Source organism: Moschus berezovskii, chromosome 19 (genome assembly GCF_049115385.1).
Source record: "Moschus berezovskii isolate FMDL1 chromosome 19, NW_MosBer_1.0, whole genome shotgun sequence".
Classification (NCBI taxonomy): Eukaryota; Metazoa; Chordata; class Mammalia; order Artiodactyla; family Moschidae; genus Moschus; species Moschus berezovskii.
Window position 1 is genome coordinate 58,859,527 of NC_142478.1, and position 18,606 is coordinate 58,878,132.

The window sequence follows — 18,606 nt, forward strand, 5'->3', positions numbered from 1 at the left end:
TCATAAGTCAGTTCTCGCTTAAAACCCTCTTTGAAATTGTCCTTTTCTGTCTTTATCACGCAGACCCCCTCCCTGCTCACCGGCTCTTTTCAGGGACGATGTCCCCATGAGCTGTGAAGGGCCCTTCACAATAGACAGTGTGGGAAAGGCAGATTTCAGCTCCCATCTGTGACCCCAATTCTTTGGGCTTTGTTCCCAGTATCAGATGTGGTGTCATTCAGAGAAGCTCAGTGATGAGAAACACAGGGTCAAAGGCTTGGCAAGTCATGATGTCGCCTTCCTTTCTTCCTCTCATTTTTGCTGGCTGTTTTGGCAACTGGTGGTGCTCTGTATGTCCCTCGCAGAACATTAGATCAAGCTGGTGAATGGTGACACCATTACTGTTTTATTTTTTCCTCTTGGGAACACTAGGTGCTTACAGTGGCATTCTCAGCACTGAGAACACATGATTTCTCTTCCCCTGGGAAAGGTTTCTCTCTCCAGTGACTTTTTTTCTTTTTTTTTACCCCCGGCTGGATCAGAGGAAAGATCGGAGGAAAGAGTTTTTTCCCTCCCCTTTATGCTGTCTCTTCAGCCTGTTGACTCCCCACCTACTTTATCAGTAGGCGAATCCTCTTGTCCCTGGTTTTTTCTGAACGTCAGCTTTCCGTGGTCACACAGGTTTCCTCAGCCTTCAGCTTTCTATCCTTCCACTCCCAGACTGGAGATAACGAGATTATTTCTGTACAAATTAAGAGCAAGCATTGTTCTGAAAACTGCTGGCACACTGACTCCTATAACATGGCCCCTAGGTACTAACTGCAAATCATAAGATCTCTAGAGAGATCTTCTCCCCCACGTCGCCCTCATTCTGGTGTCCACCTGCACTTTGACTATCCCTTTCTGGTCTTTTTGGCCGCTAATTTTAAAATAAATTCTTAGTTCAGGTCCTCCAGTTACTTGCCATTTGATGATCACGCTTGACTTCTTAACCTCGTCCCAGCTGATAGATCTCTGCCCTGGAGTTGGGGAAGCGTGGTGCTTTTCCTCTCCTTTCCTGCTTTTCTCCGGTACCTCTTGTTTTCTGCCGGACTCAGGACACTAACTTCTTCTTTTGTTTCCCCTCAGGTGTTGGACAATCAGATAAAGAAAGACCTAGCGGATAAGGAGACGCTGGAGAACCTGATGCAAAGACACGAAGAGGAGGCCCACGAGAAAGGCAAAATTCTCAGCGAGCAGAAGGCGGTAGGTAGACAGAATCACAAAGCCAGCTTTCAGGGGAGGGTTTGTGAACCATGCCAGGCTGGAGAAGAGTCCATTTGTCCCGTGGAGTCTGTCACTAACAGAAAGCTCTGTTTGCAAGCCCTTCCTCTGGTAAAACGTGGTGCTGGTGGCTTGTGGCCAGTTTTGCCTTTCACACCCTTCTTTAAGAACTCACACTGACCTGCATCAACTAGAACCGTGACTTTTAAAACGTACCCCCGATAACAAGCCTGGTGGCCCTTAGCCTCCGCCAGGCATCTTATTTCCTTTCTAGTCCCTGTAGGCAGATGTTTTCAGAAACCTGCAGCTTAAAAGATTCCCCTGTTGTGCTTGTTAATCTGCTTATTATCTCAGACCCTACTGAGATTTTTTACATCAGAATCTCTAAAGGAGGGTCCTGGGAAGTGATATTTTTAACAAGCAAGCCCCCTCAACCCCCGCATCCTGGCCAATTCTTATGATTCACTAAGTTGGGGAAGCTTTGATGTAGAGAATCTAGGACAGTAAGGGCTGGGTGAGAAGGAATCACTCAGAGAACGACAAGCCTGTGGGTGATAAGAACAGGAACTTGCAGATGCAAGGTTTAGAGGCTCCTGCAGGCTCGGGTCACATGCGGACGACACAGGGATTTAACAAGGCCTGTTGAGTCAGGGAATGCTAGGTTCCTCAACAGGTCCTCCTGCGCGTGTTTCCTGCAGGTCCCTCAGCTACTGGGGGGATGTGCAGCCTCCGTTGATAAAATGAATGAGTGCCATCGCTGGGGCTGTGAGATCTATGCCCCTCAGGGTATAGGCTAGTTGAGTCTCCGGTCCGATGGTCCTGCTTTTCAGATGATCCTTCTCCCTGGCCCACGTGGCCTGTGTCATTCTCACTCCATTGGCACCATCTGTGTGCAAGGTTCCAAAAGATCCCTTGTGTTTCAGATGATCAATGCCATGGATTCCAAGATCAGATCCCTGGAACAGAGGATAGTGGAATTGTCAGAAGCCAATAAACTTGCGGCCAACAGCAGTCTCTTTACCCAGAGGAACATGTAAGTGTTCAGATTCTAACTGCATGCCTGATTCCACTCTGGTCTTCCCTCCTGGGGCACAAACTCTGCACTTCATTGTGGTGAAGCCGAAGTGGATTTAATGACTCCCATTCTGGGGCCCAGCCTCTGTATACTTAGGAAGTTATGCCCCCTCTGAAGTGGTCTCGCTCTACCCTGTCGAGTTTTCTAGGTTTGCTCCAATGCTTTGGATTCCCATCCCATCACAGAGTGTTTTGCTGTCTCTAATGAGGCAGTTTATAGCTGGCTTCTGGAGAGCGGCCATCCCTGTTCCCCAGACTCGTGTCCTGTAATCAGTTGGAGGTGATCTCCAGTGTGCCCAACTGGGCCATCTAGTTTCTGTTGTGAAGCTGGGCCCTGGGGGGTGAGTTTTGGGGGGTTCAGCAGGTACTCTCCTGTGATCCAGGAACACTTTGATCTTAATCTTTTCCCCCAAAGAATTACAATCTCCAGGATTTCCCCCACCGTTAGATATGTCCCTTTCGAGATCTTAAACATTCCTATCTTAGTTTAAACTTGATTGGTAGGCCACTGTCTGATCTTTGAGTCATTCCAGCTTCTGAGCAGCCTGTGGTTAACAGAGAAGTGGAAGGAGTATCGTTCTTTTTCCCTAGGGCCCATGTCAGTGTAGTCATTAGGGTGCTCTTGGACTCAGGAGGCCCTTCCTGCTGTCCTGTACAGACTAGAAAAATAAAAAGGTCTACCAAAAGAGTGAAATGATAGTATCCCTTGACCATACTTAATCTCATCAACGAGGGACTCTGAGCAGTGGGGCCTAAGTGGGCCCCAGGTGCCCCTGCTGGAGTCACGTACACGAGGCCAGGTCTGGACAGCACTAACCTGGGAACAAGTGTGGTCCACTTAACTGAGACACACCTCTCTCTCTGTTTCTGCCTGTCCTTCCAAGGGGGGACATGCTCACCTCTAACGAGACTGTAATTTTGCTTGGCTCCTCCTACCACCCCCACCAGGAAGGCCCAGGAAGAGATGATTTCAGAACTCAGGCAACAGAAGTTTTACCTGGAGACGCAAGCTGGGAAATTGGAGGCCCAGAACCGGAAGCTGGAGGAGCAGCTGGAAAAAATAAGCCACCAAGACCACAGTGACAAGAACCGCCTGCTGGAGCTGGAGACCAGGCTGAGGGAGGTAAGAGGGAAGGAGCTGGAGACCAGGCTGAGGGAGGTAAGAGGGAAGGAGCTGGAGACCAGGCTGAGGGAGGTAAGAGGGAAGGAGCTGGAGACCAGGCTGAGGGAGGTAAGAGGGAAGGAGCTGGAGACCAGGCTGAGGGAGGTAAGAGGGAAGGGCGACCTCCCGGGGGTACTTGTTGGAGCACCAGGGACCCCAGCCAGCCAGGTGTCAAGCTCAAATCAGTACATAGGTGAGTGCTATCCTGGATGGTGGTGAAGAGTGCAGTCGGGACCATGGTCTGGGTTAGAATTCCACCTCTGCTTCTTAGGAGTTTGACAACCTCAGGGCTGCTCCTTTATCAGCTTATGCAAGGGTGACATAAATTGGTGCACCTTCAAATGGGGGCAGAGAGATTCCTTTGTCCCGGGTCATGGAGGATCACGTGATCGTGTCCTTACTCAGAGTTTAACACATAGTATGGCTTAGTGAGGTTTCATGGCAGTGGGAGACTAAACGAGAAATCTGAACTTTAGGTTTGTTTGATGGAAGGTGATTCTTTTCAGAGGGATAAAGTAGCTGGGAAGGATAGCCAGGTTTAGGAAGGGAAATCCCACACATTTAGTTGTGAATATTTTGAGGTTGATTTAAGCTCTGACTTGCCATCACCAACTGTGTATTTATTAAATGCCTGCCGTTTGCCAGTTAGTAGACTGATGGACAGTGGTGACAAGATAGACCTACCCCTGATCTCTGGGGCTGTCAGCCCAGCAGGTTGGCTTAGTAGACACTGGCAGAAGCAGAACTGGAACTCAGGAGGGAGGTCGTTCAAAGTGGGACATCCCAACTGGGCATGGTGACAAGAGACTCAGATATTTGCTGTGGAATTCTTCCAATAGTGTATGATCTCTGTTATGGTAAAGACTGTTAAGCAGACCATCTTTAGTTAAGAACTAAACCTTGAGGGAATTCTGACATTTAAGAATGTCTGTTTGTACTGGAGTATTAAGTGAGGCCACTTCTCTGAAGGACCAGGGTTGGCAAGGTGTGGACCCTTCTCTATTAAGACCACGTGGCCTTTGTGTTGAAATGCAGATTCCTGGGTAGCTTCCTCCCTCAGCTTTTTTAATTGAATTGAGTTGAGTGGTGAGGGGATGAGGAGCAGGGATTTGCATTTTTAACAGGCACCCTGGGTGATGCTTATGCTTCTGGAGTTTGAGGACCCTTTTTCTTGGTTGTCCAGAAGCCTTAGGCAGTGGTTTTACTTTTCTTATTCAGGCTACATTTCTGCTCTTCAGTAAGTTTAACCACACTTCCCTGTAGCATCGGCCTTAGCAGTGTGAGTGTAAATAGCTCAGATTTCTCTGAGCGTGGGAACATTGGCTAACTGTCTTTGGCTTTCCCTTCCCACAAATGTCTCTCTTCTGTGTCTGCCCTGCAGCTCTTGTTCCACTGGGCATTAATCTAACCCAGGGATGGCATGTTGCTTTATTCTTGAATCTGTATAGCTAGCCCTGCAAGGGGTGGTATGAGAAATTTAGGATACTTCCAGAGAGGCTCAGGGCTGTATGTATTCTAAGGGAGTCTGGAGTTTAGGTTTATTGATTTATTTTAAAAATTTTTATGGGATGATGTTTCTAGTTGCTCTACAGCGTTGTATTAGTTTCTGCTGTACAACCGAGTGAGTCAGTTATACGTATGTCAGCTCTTCTGTGTTCTTTCCCGTATACGTCATTACCGAGTATTGAGTAGAGTTCCCTGTGCTTTACGTAGGCCTTATTAGTTACCTGCTTTACATATAGTAGTGTGTATATGTCAATCCCAATCTCACAATTTATCCCTCCCCCATTCCCCGCTGTTAACCATAAGTCTGTTTTCTACATCTGTGAGTCTGTTTCAGTTCTGTAAATAAGTTCACTGGTACCTTTTCTTTTTTTTTTAGATTCCACATGTAAGTGGTATCATATGATAGTTGTCTTTCTCTGTCTGACTTCACTCAGTATGACGATCTTAAGTCCCTCCATGTTGCTGCAGATGGCATTATTTCATTCCTTTTTATGGGTGACTAGTATTCCAATGGGTATATGTACCACATCTTCTTTATCCATTTCTCTGTTGATGGACATTTAGTTTGCTTCCATGTCCTGGCTCTTGTAAACAGTGCTGCAGTGGGTTGCATGTATCTTTTTAAATTATGGTTTTCTCTGGATATATGCTGAGGAGTGGGATGTGGGATCATATGGTAGCTCTGTTTTTAGTTTTTTAAGGAACTGCCATACTGTTCCCTGTGGAGAGTGTATCATCAAAATCCTGCTGGTTCTCTAGGCTACATCTCTTGTCTTTCTCCTCTTCATGCCTATGACCTCTGAGACTTGGGTGTTACCTTCCCTAAGGAGCCCTCTCTATCCCCCTGGACCTAGATGGGATGTCTCCTTTGGGTCCCCATGGCCTTTCATGATTGGCTTATTCCCTGTGTACCCCTTGGCTGTCTTCATTAAACAGTGAGCTCTCAAACAGCAGCAGGCATTTCTTATTTGCTTGGGGTCCCCATGTCCAGCACAGGGTCTGGTCCTTAGAACAGCTTATCACGTTGGTTATGTCAGCAGATGTGCCAGGGTCTTCCACATCTCCATGCCTTGGATGTCTTGCTTCCTCTGCTTGGAGTTTTCTTTCCCCTTTTATCTGTTTGTTCGGCTCCTGGGATTCTTCAGTACACAGATCCACAATTACCTTCTCTCCCCCTCTGCTGTGTTCCCACATTTCTGCATGTCTGGACCATTGCACTTGATCACAGTGTATGGCAATGGTTGGTTTTTTGTTTTCTCCCCAACTTGAAGGCAGAGACTGTTTCATCTCTGTATTTCTTTATATACAGAATTTGCCAAGTAAGTATTTCTTGACAAGATGAAAGTTTGAGTAGATAGATGGGTAGACGGAGGGAGGAATGATTAGTTCACAGTGTGACCTTAATTCAGGTTACCTGATGGGAACAAATCAGAACAAGAATATTTACAATAAGTAGAATGCGGTCTGTTGTTCCACTTGTAATCCCATTGTAAAGATGTCCTTGTTACCGTCAAGATATTATTTATGTTTTTTTTGTTGTTGTTCAGTCGCTAAGCTGTGTCCGACTCTTTGCATCCCCTTTAACTGCAGCACGCCAGGCTCCTCTGTCCCGCACTGTCTCCTGGAGTTTGCTCAAAATCATGTCCATTGAATCGGTGATGCTATCTAACCATCTCTTCCTCTGTCGTTCTCTTCTCCTTTTGCCTTTAGTCTTTCTCAACATCAGGGTCTTTTCCAGTGAGTTGGCACTTCTCATAAGTTGGCCAAAGTATTAGAGCTTCAGCTTCAACATCAGTCCTTTCAGTGAATATTCCAGGTTGATTTTCTTTATGGTTGACTGGACTCCTTGCAGTCCAAGGAACTCTCAAAAATCTTCTCCAGCACCACAATTTGAAGGCGTTAATTTTTCGGTGCTCAGCCTTCTTTATGGTCCAACTCTCATATCCATATATGACTGCTGGAAAAACCATAGCTTTGACTATACGGACTTTTGTCAGCAAAGTGATGTCTTTGCTTTTTAATATGCTGTCTATGTTTGTCATAGTTTTCCTTCCAAGGAGCAAGTGTCTTTTAATTTCATGGCTGCAGTCATCGTCCACAGTGATTTTGGGGCCCCCCAAAAGAATATCTGTCACTGTTTCCACTTTTCCCCCATTTGCCATGAAGTGATGGGACTAGATGCCATGATCTTAATTTTCTAATGTTGAGTTTCAAACCAGCTTTTTCACTCTCCTCTTTCACCTTCATCAAGAAGCTTTTTAGTTCCTCTTCACTTTCTTCCTTAAGAGTGGTATCATCTGCATAGCTGAGGTTGTTTATATTTCTCCTGGCAGTCTTGATTCCAGCTTGTGAATCATCCAGCCTGGTATTTCGCATGATGTGTTCAGTTTGTAAGTTAAATAAGCAGGGTGACAATATATAGCCTTATTGTACTCCTTTCCCAATTTTGAACCAGTTGTTCCATGTCCACGTCTGTTGATTTATGTTCACTTTTAGATATTTTTCTAATGATAATCATAATTTTCATAGTTTCTTGCTGTGTGGATTTTTTTAAGAAGCTTTCTCAAGCACCGTAATAAAGGAAAGGAAGGGATGCTCTGTATATACGTTATGTATACTCTTACATGTTCTCACTCCTGTTGATTTTTGAGACTCATCGAAATTAGAGCTGTTTTATTCCATTTTCTTTCCTTCTCAGTTGAGTGCTGAGAATTTGATTCCATGACCAGATTTAAGATGCAAGTTGTGTCTTGGCTTTCTCTTCAGTTAAGGTCAACAAGTCTCTTTCTCTGTGTCTCAGGTCAGTCTAGAACATGAAGAGCAGAAACTGGAGCTCAAACGCCAGCTCACAGAGCTGCAGCTCTCCCTGCAGGAGCGTGAATCCCAGCTGACAGCCCTGCAGGCAGCACGGGCGGCCCTGGAGAGCCAACTCCGCCAGGCTAAGACGGAGCTGGAAGAGACGACAGCAGAAGCAGAAGAAGAGATCCAGGCGCTTACGGTAGGATGTGTGTGGAGCTGAGGATAGTTGCTCACTTTTAAAAGTGCCAAGAGAGGAAAAAACAAGCCAGAGAAATGCTTAATAGGCAGAAAGTTGACGTATGTAGGCTGTTTCTTTTTTGGCACTGGTATACTAGATAAACTGAGCTTTTCTAAGGATCTTGAAAGGTTCCACCTTTATTTTTGTATTTCCTTCTTTATAAAATCATCATCACTATATCTTAAAATTCTGTTTAACCAAATTCTATTTACCTGGGTCTTCTGTTTAGTTTTTAATAGTCATTAAAAAAAATCTTATATATTATAGTAGTCTTTCTACCATATTTCTATTTTTGTTTTGATTAACCTCATTTGTATTCCTTTTTTTCCCCCCTCAACCTGTAGATTCTGTTTTTAATCTTATTATGCATTTGGTAGATTCTGGATGGAAACTATTCTAACGAATGAGAAATTGTTTCTGTAAAAGGGACCTGGCTTCTCTGCTCTTTCTGAGAGACTGGTTTGCTCACATGAAGAGGGTTCTCAGGAGATAGATCTTTGGTGGTGGGTGGTCCCTGGATCTAGACCGTAGTTCTTTCTGCAGGTCTCAAAATGTGACTTTGTTTGGCCATTTTCCACAATTGATCCTTCTCATAGAGTCTGACTTAGGCTAACAAGACTAATAAGAATTTTACATGTGAAATGCCAACTTCCAAGCTCTGCAGAGGGAAATATATCCATCTAATTGACCAGGATACTCTGGGTGGCTAATGTTCACCCTTTTCCCCTTCAGCAAAACCTAGTCATAAATCCCATTTCTCTTGGAAGGCTGCTTGGTGGATCTGGGCATAGAGAGCTGAATGAGTTTAATGGCTGGTATCAATCAAGTGCATAGATTTCTAATGGTAACATACTGTTCTTGCCAAGTGGATGGGCACACTCATGCTTGCTGGTCAGGATACCCTCTTCTGTGGGCAGGGCACAATGAAGCTGATTGGGTTGAGCGCCTTTTTCAATACCTAAGTGAGTATCTTATTCATTCTGATTCATTTTTGGATGCCGTTCCCATCTCTGTTAGTGAGCATCTCTAAAGCATCTTTCAGAGCAGGATTACATCTGCAGATGATCGTGGACTGTTGCTTATGATTTACTCTGTTTAAAAGAATGTATGTGTGTGTGTGTAACTAATATATATATATATATATATATATTTTTTTTTTTTTTTTTTTTAAGTAATTTTTTTCTTAGACGTTATCTCTCACTGTTGGGTTTGGGGACCAAATTGGGAACATGATCTGAGAGTGCCAGGGTCCTTATGGACTGGTCCAGGATAAGGGGTTTCCAGGATTCTGGGAATGCAGAGTAACTCGTTGGTAGAAGGTGCTTGAGCATCCTAGCTTTTCCAGGACTTCAGCCAAGTTCAGATATTGGTTGCAACCTTAGTTTCTGTTGTTTCCTCTATGAAAACGCTCATTAAATGATGCCACATGCCACCAATATTTTGTTTAAAGAAATTAGTTACAGTACCTGTTTATACTCTGCCTTGTTTCAAAAATGGACTGGAAACAGTTTGGAAAGATACAAAACAATATAACAGGATAGAATAAGAAAAGTCTGAGAGAAAGGAAACCACAGAAGGAAAAAAAAAAAGAGGTAAGAATTTAATGAATATATCTGTTAAGAAGGCTTATATGCTTTCTGGAGTGGGGTGAATGCAAAAAGAGACAGCCAGAAAGCATTTCTTAGCTGCTAAACAAGACACCTAAAATCCAGCCACTATTATATTTAATACTTTGTATATTAATATGCCCCCTCGCCCCAACCATGACCCACCCTAGCTCTGAAAGGAGGAGACATCAGTCATTTAATCCATACTTGATGAGCCCCCACTGTGTGCTTAGCACTGTGTCTTTAGCTTTTTCTCCCCAGGGGACTGGCCTGTAGTCCCTCAAATCCTATTAGTCAGGAGCAGAGGAGAAGGACACGTTTATCTCTCTACTCTGTTGGAACTGGGAAGGATCCGGTGGCTTTGTGTCTTGCCCTGCCTGTTTGGAAGCAGGAGGGTATGTTTTCATTGCTATTGTTTATCTGTGGGGAGATTAGTCTTTCAGTCCTGCCTTGCTGCAGGTTGGAAAGCGCTGTGTCTAATGGCTGCAGGATGCCTGCACAGCAGCAAGTCACGACTTAATTTAGTCAGATGAGATCACTGCCTGAGAGCATCTTCTTTAAAAAAAATAAAAAGAACTTTCCTAAGTCTGGAAACTGGGGCTCTACAGTTCTCACAGATGAAGATCCCTTGGAATGTTGGGCTTGTTCACAATGATGGCAGGAAAGTGCCTTTGGTCCAGCGGCTATTTGTAAATGCATCGTGCAGGAATCCAAACCCCAAATCGGTTTGCTTCAGTTCTGTTTGAAGGCTATGGGTTTTTTCTCTCCCCTCCTCTTGATTATGTCCCATAAACCTGGTTATGGACCACAGGTGGCTGTTGCCTGAATGGCTTTGTTGAATTTGTCCTGAAGCATATATTTTCTGAGAGAGAAAATGATCACAGATGCAGCACCCTCCCCCTCCCTCCCTCATTGTTCTGGCCCAAGTTCAGACCCACTGTAAGCGTCAATCAAATTCAATCAGCTGTGTCCAAAGTGATCTCCTAAGTGGTTTGTGTGCTTCACAGCAGGCTGTTTTATCAATAAAAGGGAATAGTCAAATGGGCTGTTACTGCCTTAATTCTAAGAGTTGGCCACTTTCTCACCTGGGAGGGGAACAGTTACCCGCTTTGTCCTCTTTCCCTGGGCCAAGTTAGGTGGAACTTCTCCATTGATGAAGTTTGGCAGGGGGGGCAGCCATCTTCCTAGATTTTATTTTTTTCTCCCACTCACCCTTTCCCTAGACTTCCCTGATAGCTCAGCTGGTAAAGAATCTTCCTGCTATGAAGAAGACCCCTGTTTGATTCCTGGGTTGGGAAGATCCCCTGGAGGAGGGCGTGGCAACCCACTCCAGTATTCTTGCCTGGAGAATTCCATGGACAGAGGAGACTGGCAGGCTACAGTTCCTGGGGTTACAAAGAGTTGGACATGGCTGAGCAACGTTCACTTTCACCTTTTCCCCACCTTGTCAGTTGTATTTGCATTGAAATTCACTGGCCATTTAAAGCTAAGATTGAGTCAAGGTACAGACCAACAGGAGAGTCAAATTTATACAAAAAGCCATGCTTTTAAGATGCTTCATTGCTTATTGGGGGAAGAGAGAATTTTTCCACCTGGAATTGAAATGTAAGACTCCATGTAATCCCTTTGTGGGAGATAATTTGAGTGTGCACACATCATTGCATGCAGACATATGATGTGATGGAAACGTTACGCTGAATGAGTCCGCAGAGCAGAGGAGCAACACGGGCTCTGTGTCCACCAGCATGGCCCAGTGACCATGCTTCGTGTCTCTGTCCTCACATTCTTTACTGATTTGGTTACATGATTTATGCTGAATAATCAAGAGTTGAAAGCTCGAGACACTCAAGAAAGGAATCCTCCCAACAGACTGTGATGGTGGCATCCCAGGATTATCTCTTTGATTTCTTAAAATCATTAGTCAGTGCATGCTCTTCTTCTCTTTTACATAACTGTCAATCATTGAATTGAATTAGTAAGCCATGGGCATGATAGGCAAGGCAAGATGTGAGCTTGGGTCACTTAAGGTGACAGACAGTCTTGCTTGGTACCTGCCTTCCCAAAGAACGGGGTGGATATGTGGAAACCCTTGTAGGATCCTGACCGTGGATCCCAGAGAACGGTCAGAGCTCTAAATTTGAGTTTCCTTTTTCACAGCTCTGCGGGTATTTTCTCTCTTCAAGGCTGCATAATAATTCTCTTTTCTTCATTCCTCTTGTAACTTTCCTTAAAGTTAAAGAAGATATAAGCCCTCCCCAAAGTGAGTACTTCTCTGATTTCCAGGCTGCAGTCTGTCCATTCTGCTTCTTGCTACCCAACCCCTAGATCAGTGGTTCTCAAGTTGGGGTCTGTGGCTCCCTGGGGATCCTCAAGTTCAGATTATTTTCATAATAATACTAAGCTGTCTTGTGGCATTTTTCATTGTGTTAACATTTGCACCAATGGTACAAAGTCAGTATTTTTAAAATAAATGCTAAAGATATGTTTTAATTTCTAATGTGGTAAATATAGGTATAACTCACATAAACAGAAGCCCTTTGGGGTCCTCAGTGGGTTTTAAGGGTATAAGTCCTTATTCCCCGTAGCCCCTAATATCTAATAATACATGGGTATTTTATTGAGAGAATTCAAAGTTTGTCGTTTGTATTTTTTACCTTCGTATATCCTGCTGTGTGGCCTTTTACTTTTCTGTGCATTTCACAGCTCATTTCAAAGAAACGTAAAACATGTTTCTTGCTCGTTTTAAACTCAGATCAGTTTGCTGTTTGTTACAGCACTTCCAGCAGTCACAACAGTGTTGGTTCTACATTTTGTGTTTATATTTCAGTCAATAATAAAAAGTCATAAAGACGGTAGTTTCCTATACTATAACCTCAGAGAAGATTGCTATTTGATGTGTCAAAATGATGCAAAGGCCTCATAATGGTAAATCATCATAGAAATATTAGTGATTGAAATCTCAGTCTACTGTAGCGCGGTTAATCAAGTTTTTAATGGTGTGGTGTCATTTGGAAACTTTGCAATGAGTGAAAAAGTGGAACAGGAACAGGGCTTCTGTACCTCAGTCTAGGCCAGAGAGCTTCTTTTTAATTGATCACTGCTTAAGCTTTGAAGAAGTTAACTCCACCTTTCTTTAGCTTCCTGTTTCTGTCTTTGAGAGATATCACACTAAATAGTCATTTAGAGTGGAAGTTGGCAAGCTTCAGCCAGTGGGCCAAATTTAGTATGCTTCCCGTTTTCTGCAAGTAAAGTTTTATTGACACACAATCATGCCTATTTGTGTACATATTGTCTGTGGGTGCCTTTGTGCTATGAGAGCAGAGTTGAATAGTTGTGACAAAGACTGAATGGCCTTCAAAACCAAAAGTATTTATTATCTGGTTCTTAAAAGAAAAAAAGTTGTTCACTCCTGCTCTAGAGTTTACTAACTTAAGGGTGGTATTTCTTCCTCTAGGATACCCACAGATGAGATTCACAAGTAATACAAATAGCCATGTTCCTACTTTGCATAAATAGTAGTCTTGCCTTATTAAGTTAATAAATCTTGTATCATTGATGGGCAGAAAGCTGAGTAGTTGATGAAAATAATTATTTGAGAAGTTGATTTTAAGTGATAACTCTTGATTTAAAATGTGTAAGCTTGCAGTTGCTGGTTTTTGTTTTACCGTGTTTCTAGTCCTCAAATTTAAGACTCTGGTTGTTATCTTCTGCCTAAACTTCCTTTAACATTTCTTATACTATAGGTTTATAGGTGGCAAATTCCTTTAGCTTTGGTATGTCTGAAAGGGTCTTTATTTCACCTTTATTTTTAAAATAAGTTTTTATTTATTTTATTTTTGGCTGCACTGGGTCTTCATTGCTGCCCGTGGTCATTCTTTAGTTGCAGAAAGCTGAGGGCTACTCTCTAGTTGCACTGCATGGGCTTCTCACTGCAGTGGCTTCTTTTGTTGTGGAGCATGGGGTCTAGGGTGCATGGGCTTCAGGAATTGTGGTGCAAGAGCTTAACTGCCTCATGGCATGTGGGATCCTTCAGGACCAGAGATCAAACCTTCCCGTCCCTTGCGTTGACAGGAAGATTCTTAACCGCTGAACCACCAAGGAAACCTGCACCTTCATTTTTGACATTTTTTGAAAGATATTTTTGCTGGCTATAGAATTCTAGGTTGACAGGTTTTTGTTTTCCTTTCAGTAAAGATGTTGTTCCACTGTCTTCTAGCTTCCTTCCTGCCAAACCTCCCCAACCCCACTGTGAGAAATCTTTGTTCTCTTAGTTTCTCCTTAAGTAACTTGTCCTTTTCTTTGGTTGGTTTTAAGCTTTTTCTCTTTATCACTGGTTTTAAGCAGTTTGATTATAATACGATTTATTCCTTTCATGTTTACTCCATTTATTCCATTCCTTTCATTTATTCGTTTCATGAAAGCTTAATTCCTTTCATGTTTCCTGTGCTTAGGGATCATTTAGACTTTTTCGTCCGTGGATATATTTTTTCATTGACTTTGAAAAATTTGTGGCAATTATTTCTTCAGATATTTTTTTGGTCTCACCTCTGTACTCCTTCAGGGATTCTGAGTCCATGTATATCAGGCTCCTTGGGGTTATCTCACAGCTCATTGATGCTGCATTAATTTTTTAAGTCTTTCTTTTTTCCTTTATGTGTTTTATTTTGGGTAGTCTCTGTTGCTTTGTCTACAAAGTTCACTAATCTTTTTTTCTGCAGCATCTAATCTAGTCTTTTGTTGTTATTTAGTTCCTAAGTCATGTCTGACTGTTTTGCAACCCCATGGACTGTAACCCGCCAGGCTTCTCTGTCCATGGGATTTCCCAGGCAAGAATACTGGAGTGAGTTGCCATTTCCTTCACTGAGGGATCTTCCCAATCCAGGGATTGAACCTATATCTCCTGCATTGGCAGGCTGATTCTTTACCACTGAGTATGTGGGAATCTTAGTTTATAGCAAAATAGAGATACTGTAAAGTATATCACAGCTAAATTAGGTGATGAATATTTTGACTTATAGACCTTTTTGTATTAATGGAAATATAGCTGATTTACAGTGTGGTGTTAGTTTCTGGTGTACAACAAAGTGATTCATACTCTTTTCCTGTATGGTTTATTACAAGATATCCCTGTGCTATACAATAGGATCTTGTTTATTTTATATATAGTGGTTTGTACAGAGAAGGCAATGGCAAGCCACTCCAGTTTGTACCTACTAATCCAAAACTCCTAATTTTTCCCCCCCGCTACCCCTTTGGTAACTATAAATTTGTTTTCTCTGCCTGTGAGTTTGTTTCTATTCTGTAAAGAAGTTAATTTGTATCATATTTTAGATTCCATGTATAAGTAATATTATATGATGTTTGTCATTTTCTGTCTTCACTTAGTAAGATAATCTCTAGGTTCATCCATGGTGCTGCAAATGGCATTATTTCATTCTTTTTTTTACGGCTGAGTAATATTCAATCGTATGTATGTACTATATCTTCTTTATCCGTTCCTTTGTTGATGGACATTTAGGTTGCTTCCATGTCTTGATTTTTGTAAATAGTGCTGATATGAACATCAGTATGCATGTATCTTTTTGAGTTAGAGTTTTCTCCAGATATATGCCCAGGAATAGGATTGCTGGATCATATGGTAATTCTATTTTTAATTTTTAAAGGAAACTTCCATGCTGTTTTCTATAGTGGCTGTACGAGTTTATATTCCCACCAGCAGTTTAGGGCGTTCCCTTTTCTCCATATCCTCTCTGGCACTTATTATTTGTAGACTTTTGAGTGATGACCTAGATTTTCTGATAGAGTCTAATATTTCTTTTAAAGAGGAGGACCACTTTTTCCTCTGCCTCAAACTGGATTCTTCTTTGGGCTTTCATAGCTAAGCAAATGGTGCCATAATTTACCTTATCTCCCAAATGAAAAGTCTGTTAGGGTACCCTTGGCCTCCATGTCCATCAGCAGGTCTTATTACCTCTGCTTCCAAATAAGATTTCACCTCCATCCATTTCTCTCCATCCTTTGCCACTATCCTGCGCCAAGCCATCATCCTCTCTTCCTTAAATGACAGCAGTAACCTCCTCAGTGGTTGTTCCACTTCCTTCTACACTTGTCCTATTTTGATGTTTTTCCTACAGCATCCACAAAACAATAGGCCATGTTATCCCACATCTTAAAACCTCCATTGACCTTTAGTTAATTGCATTTTGAATGAAATTCAAACTCTTTTCTGGGCCTTCAAAGTTCTGGGCCTGCCTCTGTACCATCAGCTTGGGCCACATTTTCCCTCTTTTGCTGTGACTTAGACAAGTGATTTTCAAAAGTCATTTGGCCACAACCCACAGAAGAATGCATTTTACCTTACAGTCTACTACACGGGGACATATATACTGTATTTCATTAATTTTTAAGGTAGCTAATGAGGATGTATCTTATAGCCTATATATATAGTCATAAGGACATAAACATGTCATAGTTTCATTGGCAATACTTCTGTTTCTTAATGTTACATAAAGCTGTGGTGAATTTTACAATTGATAGCAACTTACACTTGATGAATTATGTTCATAATAATAAAACAAGTTACCAACAACAGTACTTACCCTTACTGTCCAAGGTGCATGCTGATGTTTTCTAATCTATCCTGTTTATTCCATTTCATTAAATAAAACAAAAAACTCCCTCTTGACATCCTTGCTCTCATGTCACAACTTGAAGTATAAAAAACTGTTCTAGCCACTCAGTCCTTTTTTATTTCCCATATGCACCCAACCCTTTCTTGCTTTAGGGGTTTTGCAGATGCTCTTCCCTCTGCTCTTTTATGTTCTTTGCATGGGTGGCCCCTCATCGTCCTGCAGATTTCAGTTTAAATGTCACCTCTTCAGAGAAGCCCTCCTTGACTACCCCATCTATGTAAGTTTTTTCCCCTGCCCTTATTATTTTTTCCCTTAGGCCCCATTTGTTTCCTTCATAGCACTTGCCACTGTTTGTAATCATGTGCTTATTTATTTTCTGTCTGCCCACACCAGAATGAGGATTAGGCCATATGAGCTGTATCTTGCTGTGGTGTCTGCCATGTTGTATGTACTCGGAAAATCCTTGTCAGATGAATGAATCCTACTGGTTTAGAGTACCTCGACCTTGGTGAAAGCCTGTATGTTTACTTCAAGGTCTACATAAGATTTCTGAATCTCCACAGCTTTGGATTTAATTTCTTTTTAAAGTCCCTGCTTTGTCCTGTATTTATCTATGTGCATGTGTTCTTTCTTGGGAGAAGGCTTGGGGTTGGGGGCAGGCAGCCAGTTGGAGGGAAGAGGGAAAGGTTAAGAATGGGGAATAAGACAAATAAAGGAGAATAAAACTTCCTCCTATGTTCTTTTCCTTTCTTCTGCTAGTCCCTAGTTTTAATCTGAATGTTATATGTATTTGTACAGGGTATGAGTGAAGTGAAGTGAAAGTCACTCAGTCGTGTCCAACCCTTTGTAACCCCATGGACTATACAGTCCATGGAATTCTCCAGGCCAGAATACTGGAGTGGGTAGCCTTTCCCTTCTCCAGGAGATCTTCCAAACCCAGGGATCGAACCCAGGTCTTTGCCAGCTGAGACACAAGGGAAGCCCATGTGTGGTCTAAATAGTTAATTGTTATCAATAGGCATTGTGTATTTCTGTAGCTTCTCATTTTTGCCTTGACTTGACTAATTCTTTGGAAAAAAAAGGTAGTGGGGCAGCCGCAACAGGGTTCTTGGCTTGTGATTTTCTTTATTTGACCCATAGCATGTAGAATTTGTATTCCACCCTATGAAAAATTTATAATCAACTTCTTACCTTTTAGGCACATAGAGATGAAATCCAGCGCAAATTTGATGCCCTTCGTAACAGCTGTACTGTGAGTATTAACCAAAGATGATGAAAATAACATGGAACTAAAACTGAGAAGGAAAGGGGGAACGTCTCTTTCTAATATCAGTGGCTGATTTTTGATATAAACTTTCAGCTTGAAGCAGTTGATGTGGTCAGACTGATGCGGAAGTTTCTAAGCCTCAGAAAACCTTAGTTTCTTGGGTTCCTGCCAGTTTTAAAAGTTTAAACCATCCTTCCTGTTTGGAGAAGGCTTGTTGGAATGATCAAAATAATTCTCCCTGTGGAACCACTAAGAGGGTCTCAGTAGCTGCAACAAAAGTCCCAAGGGAGCTCCCCCTCCTTCTCCAGTCTGGAAGTTTCTGTCTGAGGAGGACCTGAGATGGTAGGGGCAGTTAGATGTGTCAGGCTTCTTATTCAGAAAGGGAAGACCAACAAGTTCTTCTCCTGGAGAATCTAGAAACGTTAGCTTTCAAACAGGCAGAATCTGGCTTCCTAACATGCAAATGCAGAATTTAGGACTCTTTGGGAGATGTTATTTCTATTGAGAGAAGTCAATTCCAGGAGCAGATAAGCATCACTCATAGGTTATGTAACAGGGTAAAATGTCTATTTCTGATCCGAGTGAAGGACTGAAATAGTCCCCTTTGAGAAGGTAGGGGTGGCGTCCTTTATTCGTGGCTCTACCTCCTTTCTTTGGTCCTTTCATCACTTCGTTCCCTCCTTAGTTCTCAGTGAGCTGGTCTCTATTTGTATTGTTTGCATCTGTGAATTTCCAGAAACACCCTTCTACATCCTATATACATATTTTATTTTCTGGTAGTAAACTCCTTCTTTTCTCTTTACCTACTATAAATGAGACATTAGGTCTTGATGGTTTATGCCCCCTGCGTCCCGCCTCCCTTCATTTAGCTATAGCATGCACACAGTAAAGTGCATGAAGTGCAACTAATCTTAAGTGTACAGCTCAGTTGATTTGTATGTGAATAGACAACTTGTGTAACCACAACAGAGACCAAGATACGGAATGTTTCAGCTCCCAGAAGGCTCCTGTTGTCCTCTTCCCATCAATGTGCTTTGCCCAAGGGTAACTAGTAGTCTGATCTTTGATACTACACATTA

General features: G+C 42.5%; 1 protein-coding gene across 3 annotated transcripts in view; it reads left to right on the top strand.

Annotated features, from left to right (window-relative positions):
• The window catches only part of CIT (citron rho-interacting serine/threonine kinase), a 174,898-nt gene that overhangs the window by 113,698 nt on the left and 42,594 nt on the right, over positions 1-18,606 (top strand). For all 3 annotated transcript variants that reach the window (XM_088828200.1, XM_088828201.1, XM_088828202.1), the window contains 5 exons: positions 1,108-1,224; positions 2,166-2,275; positions 3,265-3,439; positions 7,785-7,982; positions 17,459-17,512. In XM_088828200.1, the coding sequence (XP_088684326.1) occupies positions 1,108-1,224; positions 2,166-2,275; positions 3,265-3,439; positions 7,785-7,982; positions 17,459-17,512 (654 nt within the window). The remainder of the gene's footprint in view (positions 1-1,107; positions 1,225-2,165; positions 2,276-3,264; positions 3,440-7,784; positions 7,983-17,458; positions 17,513-18,606) is intronic.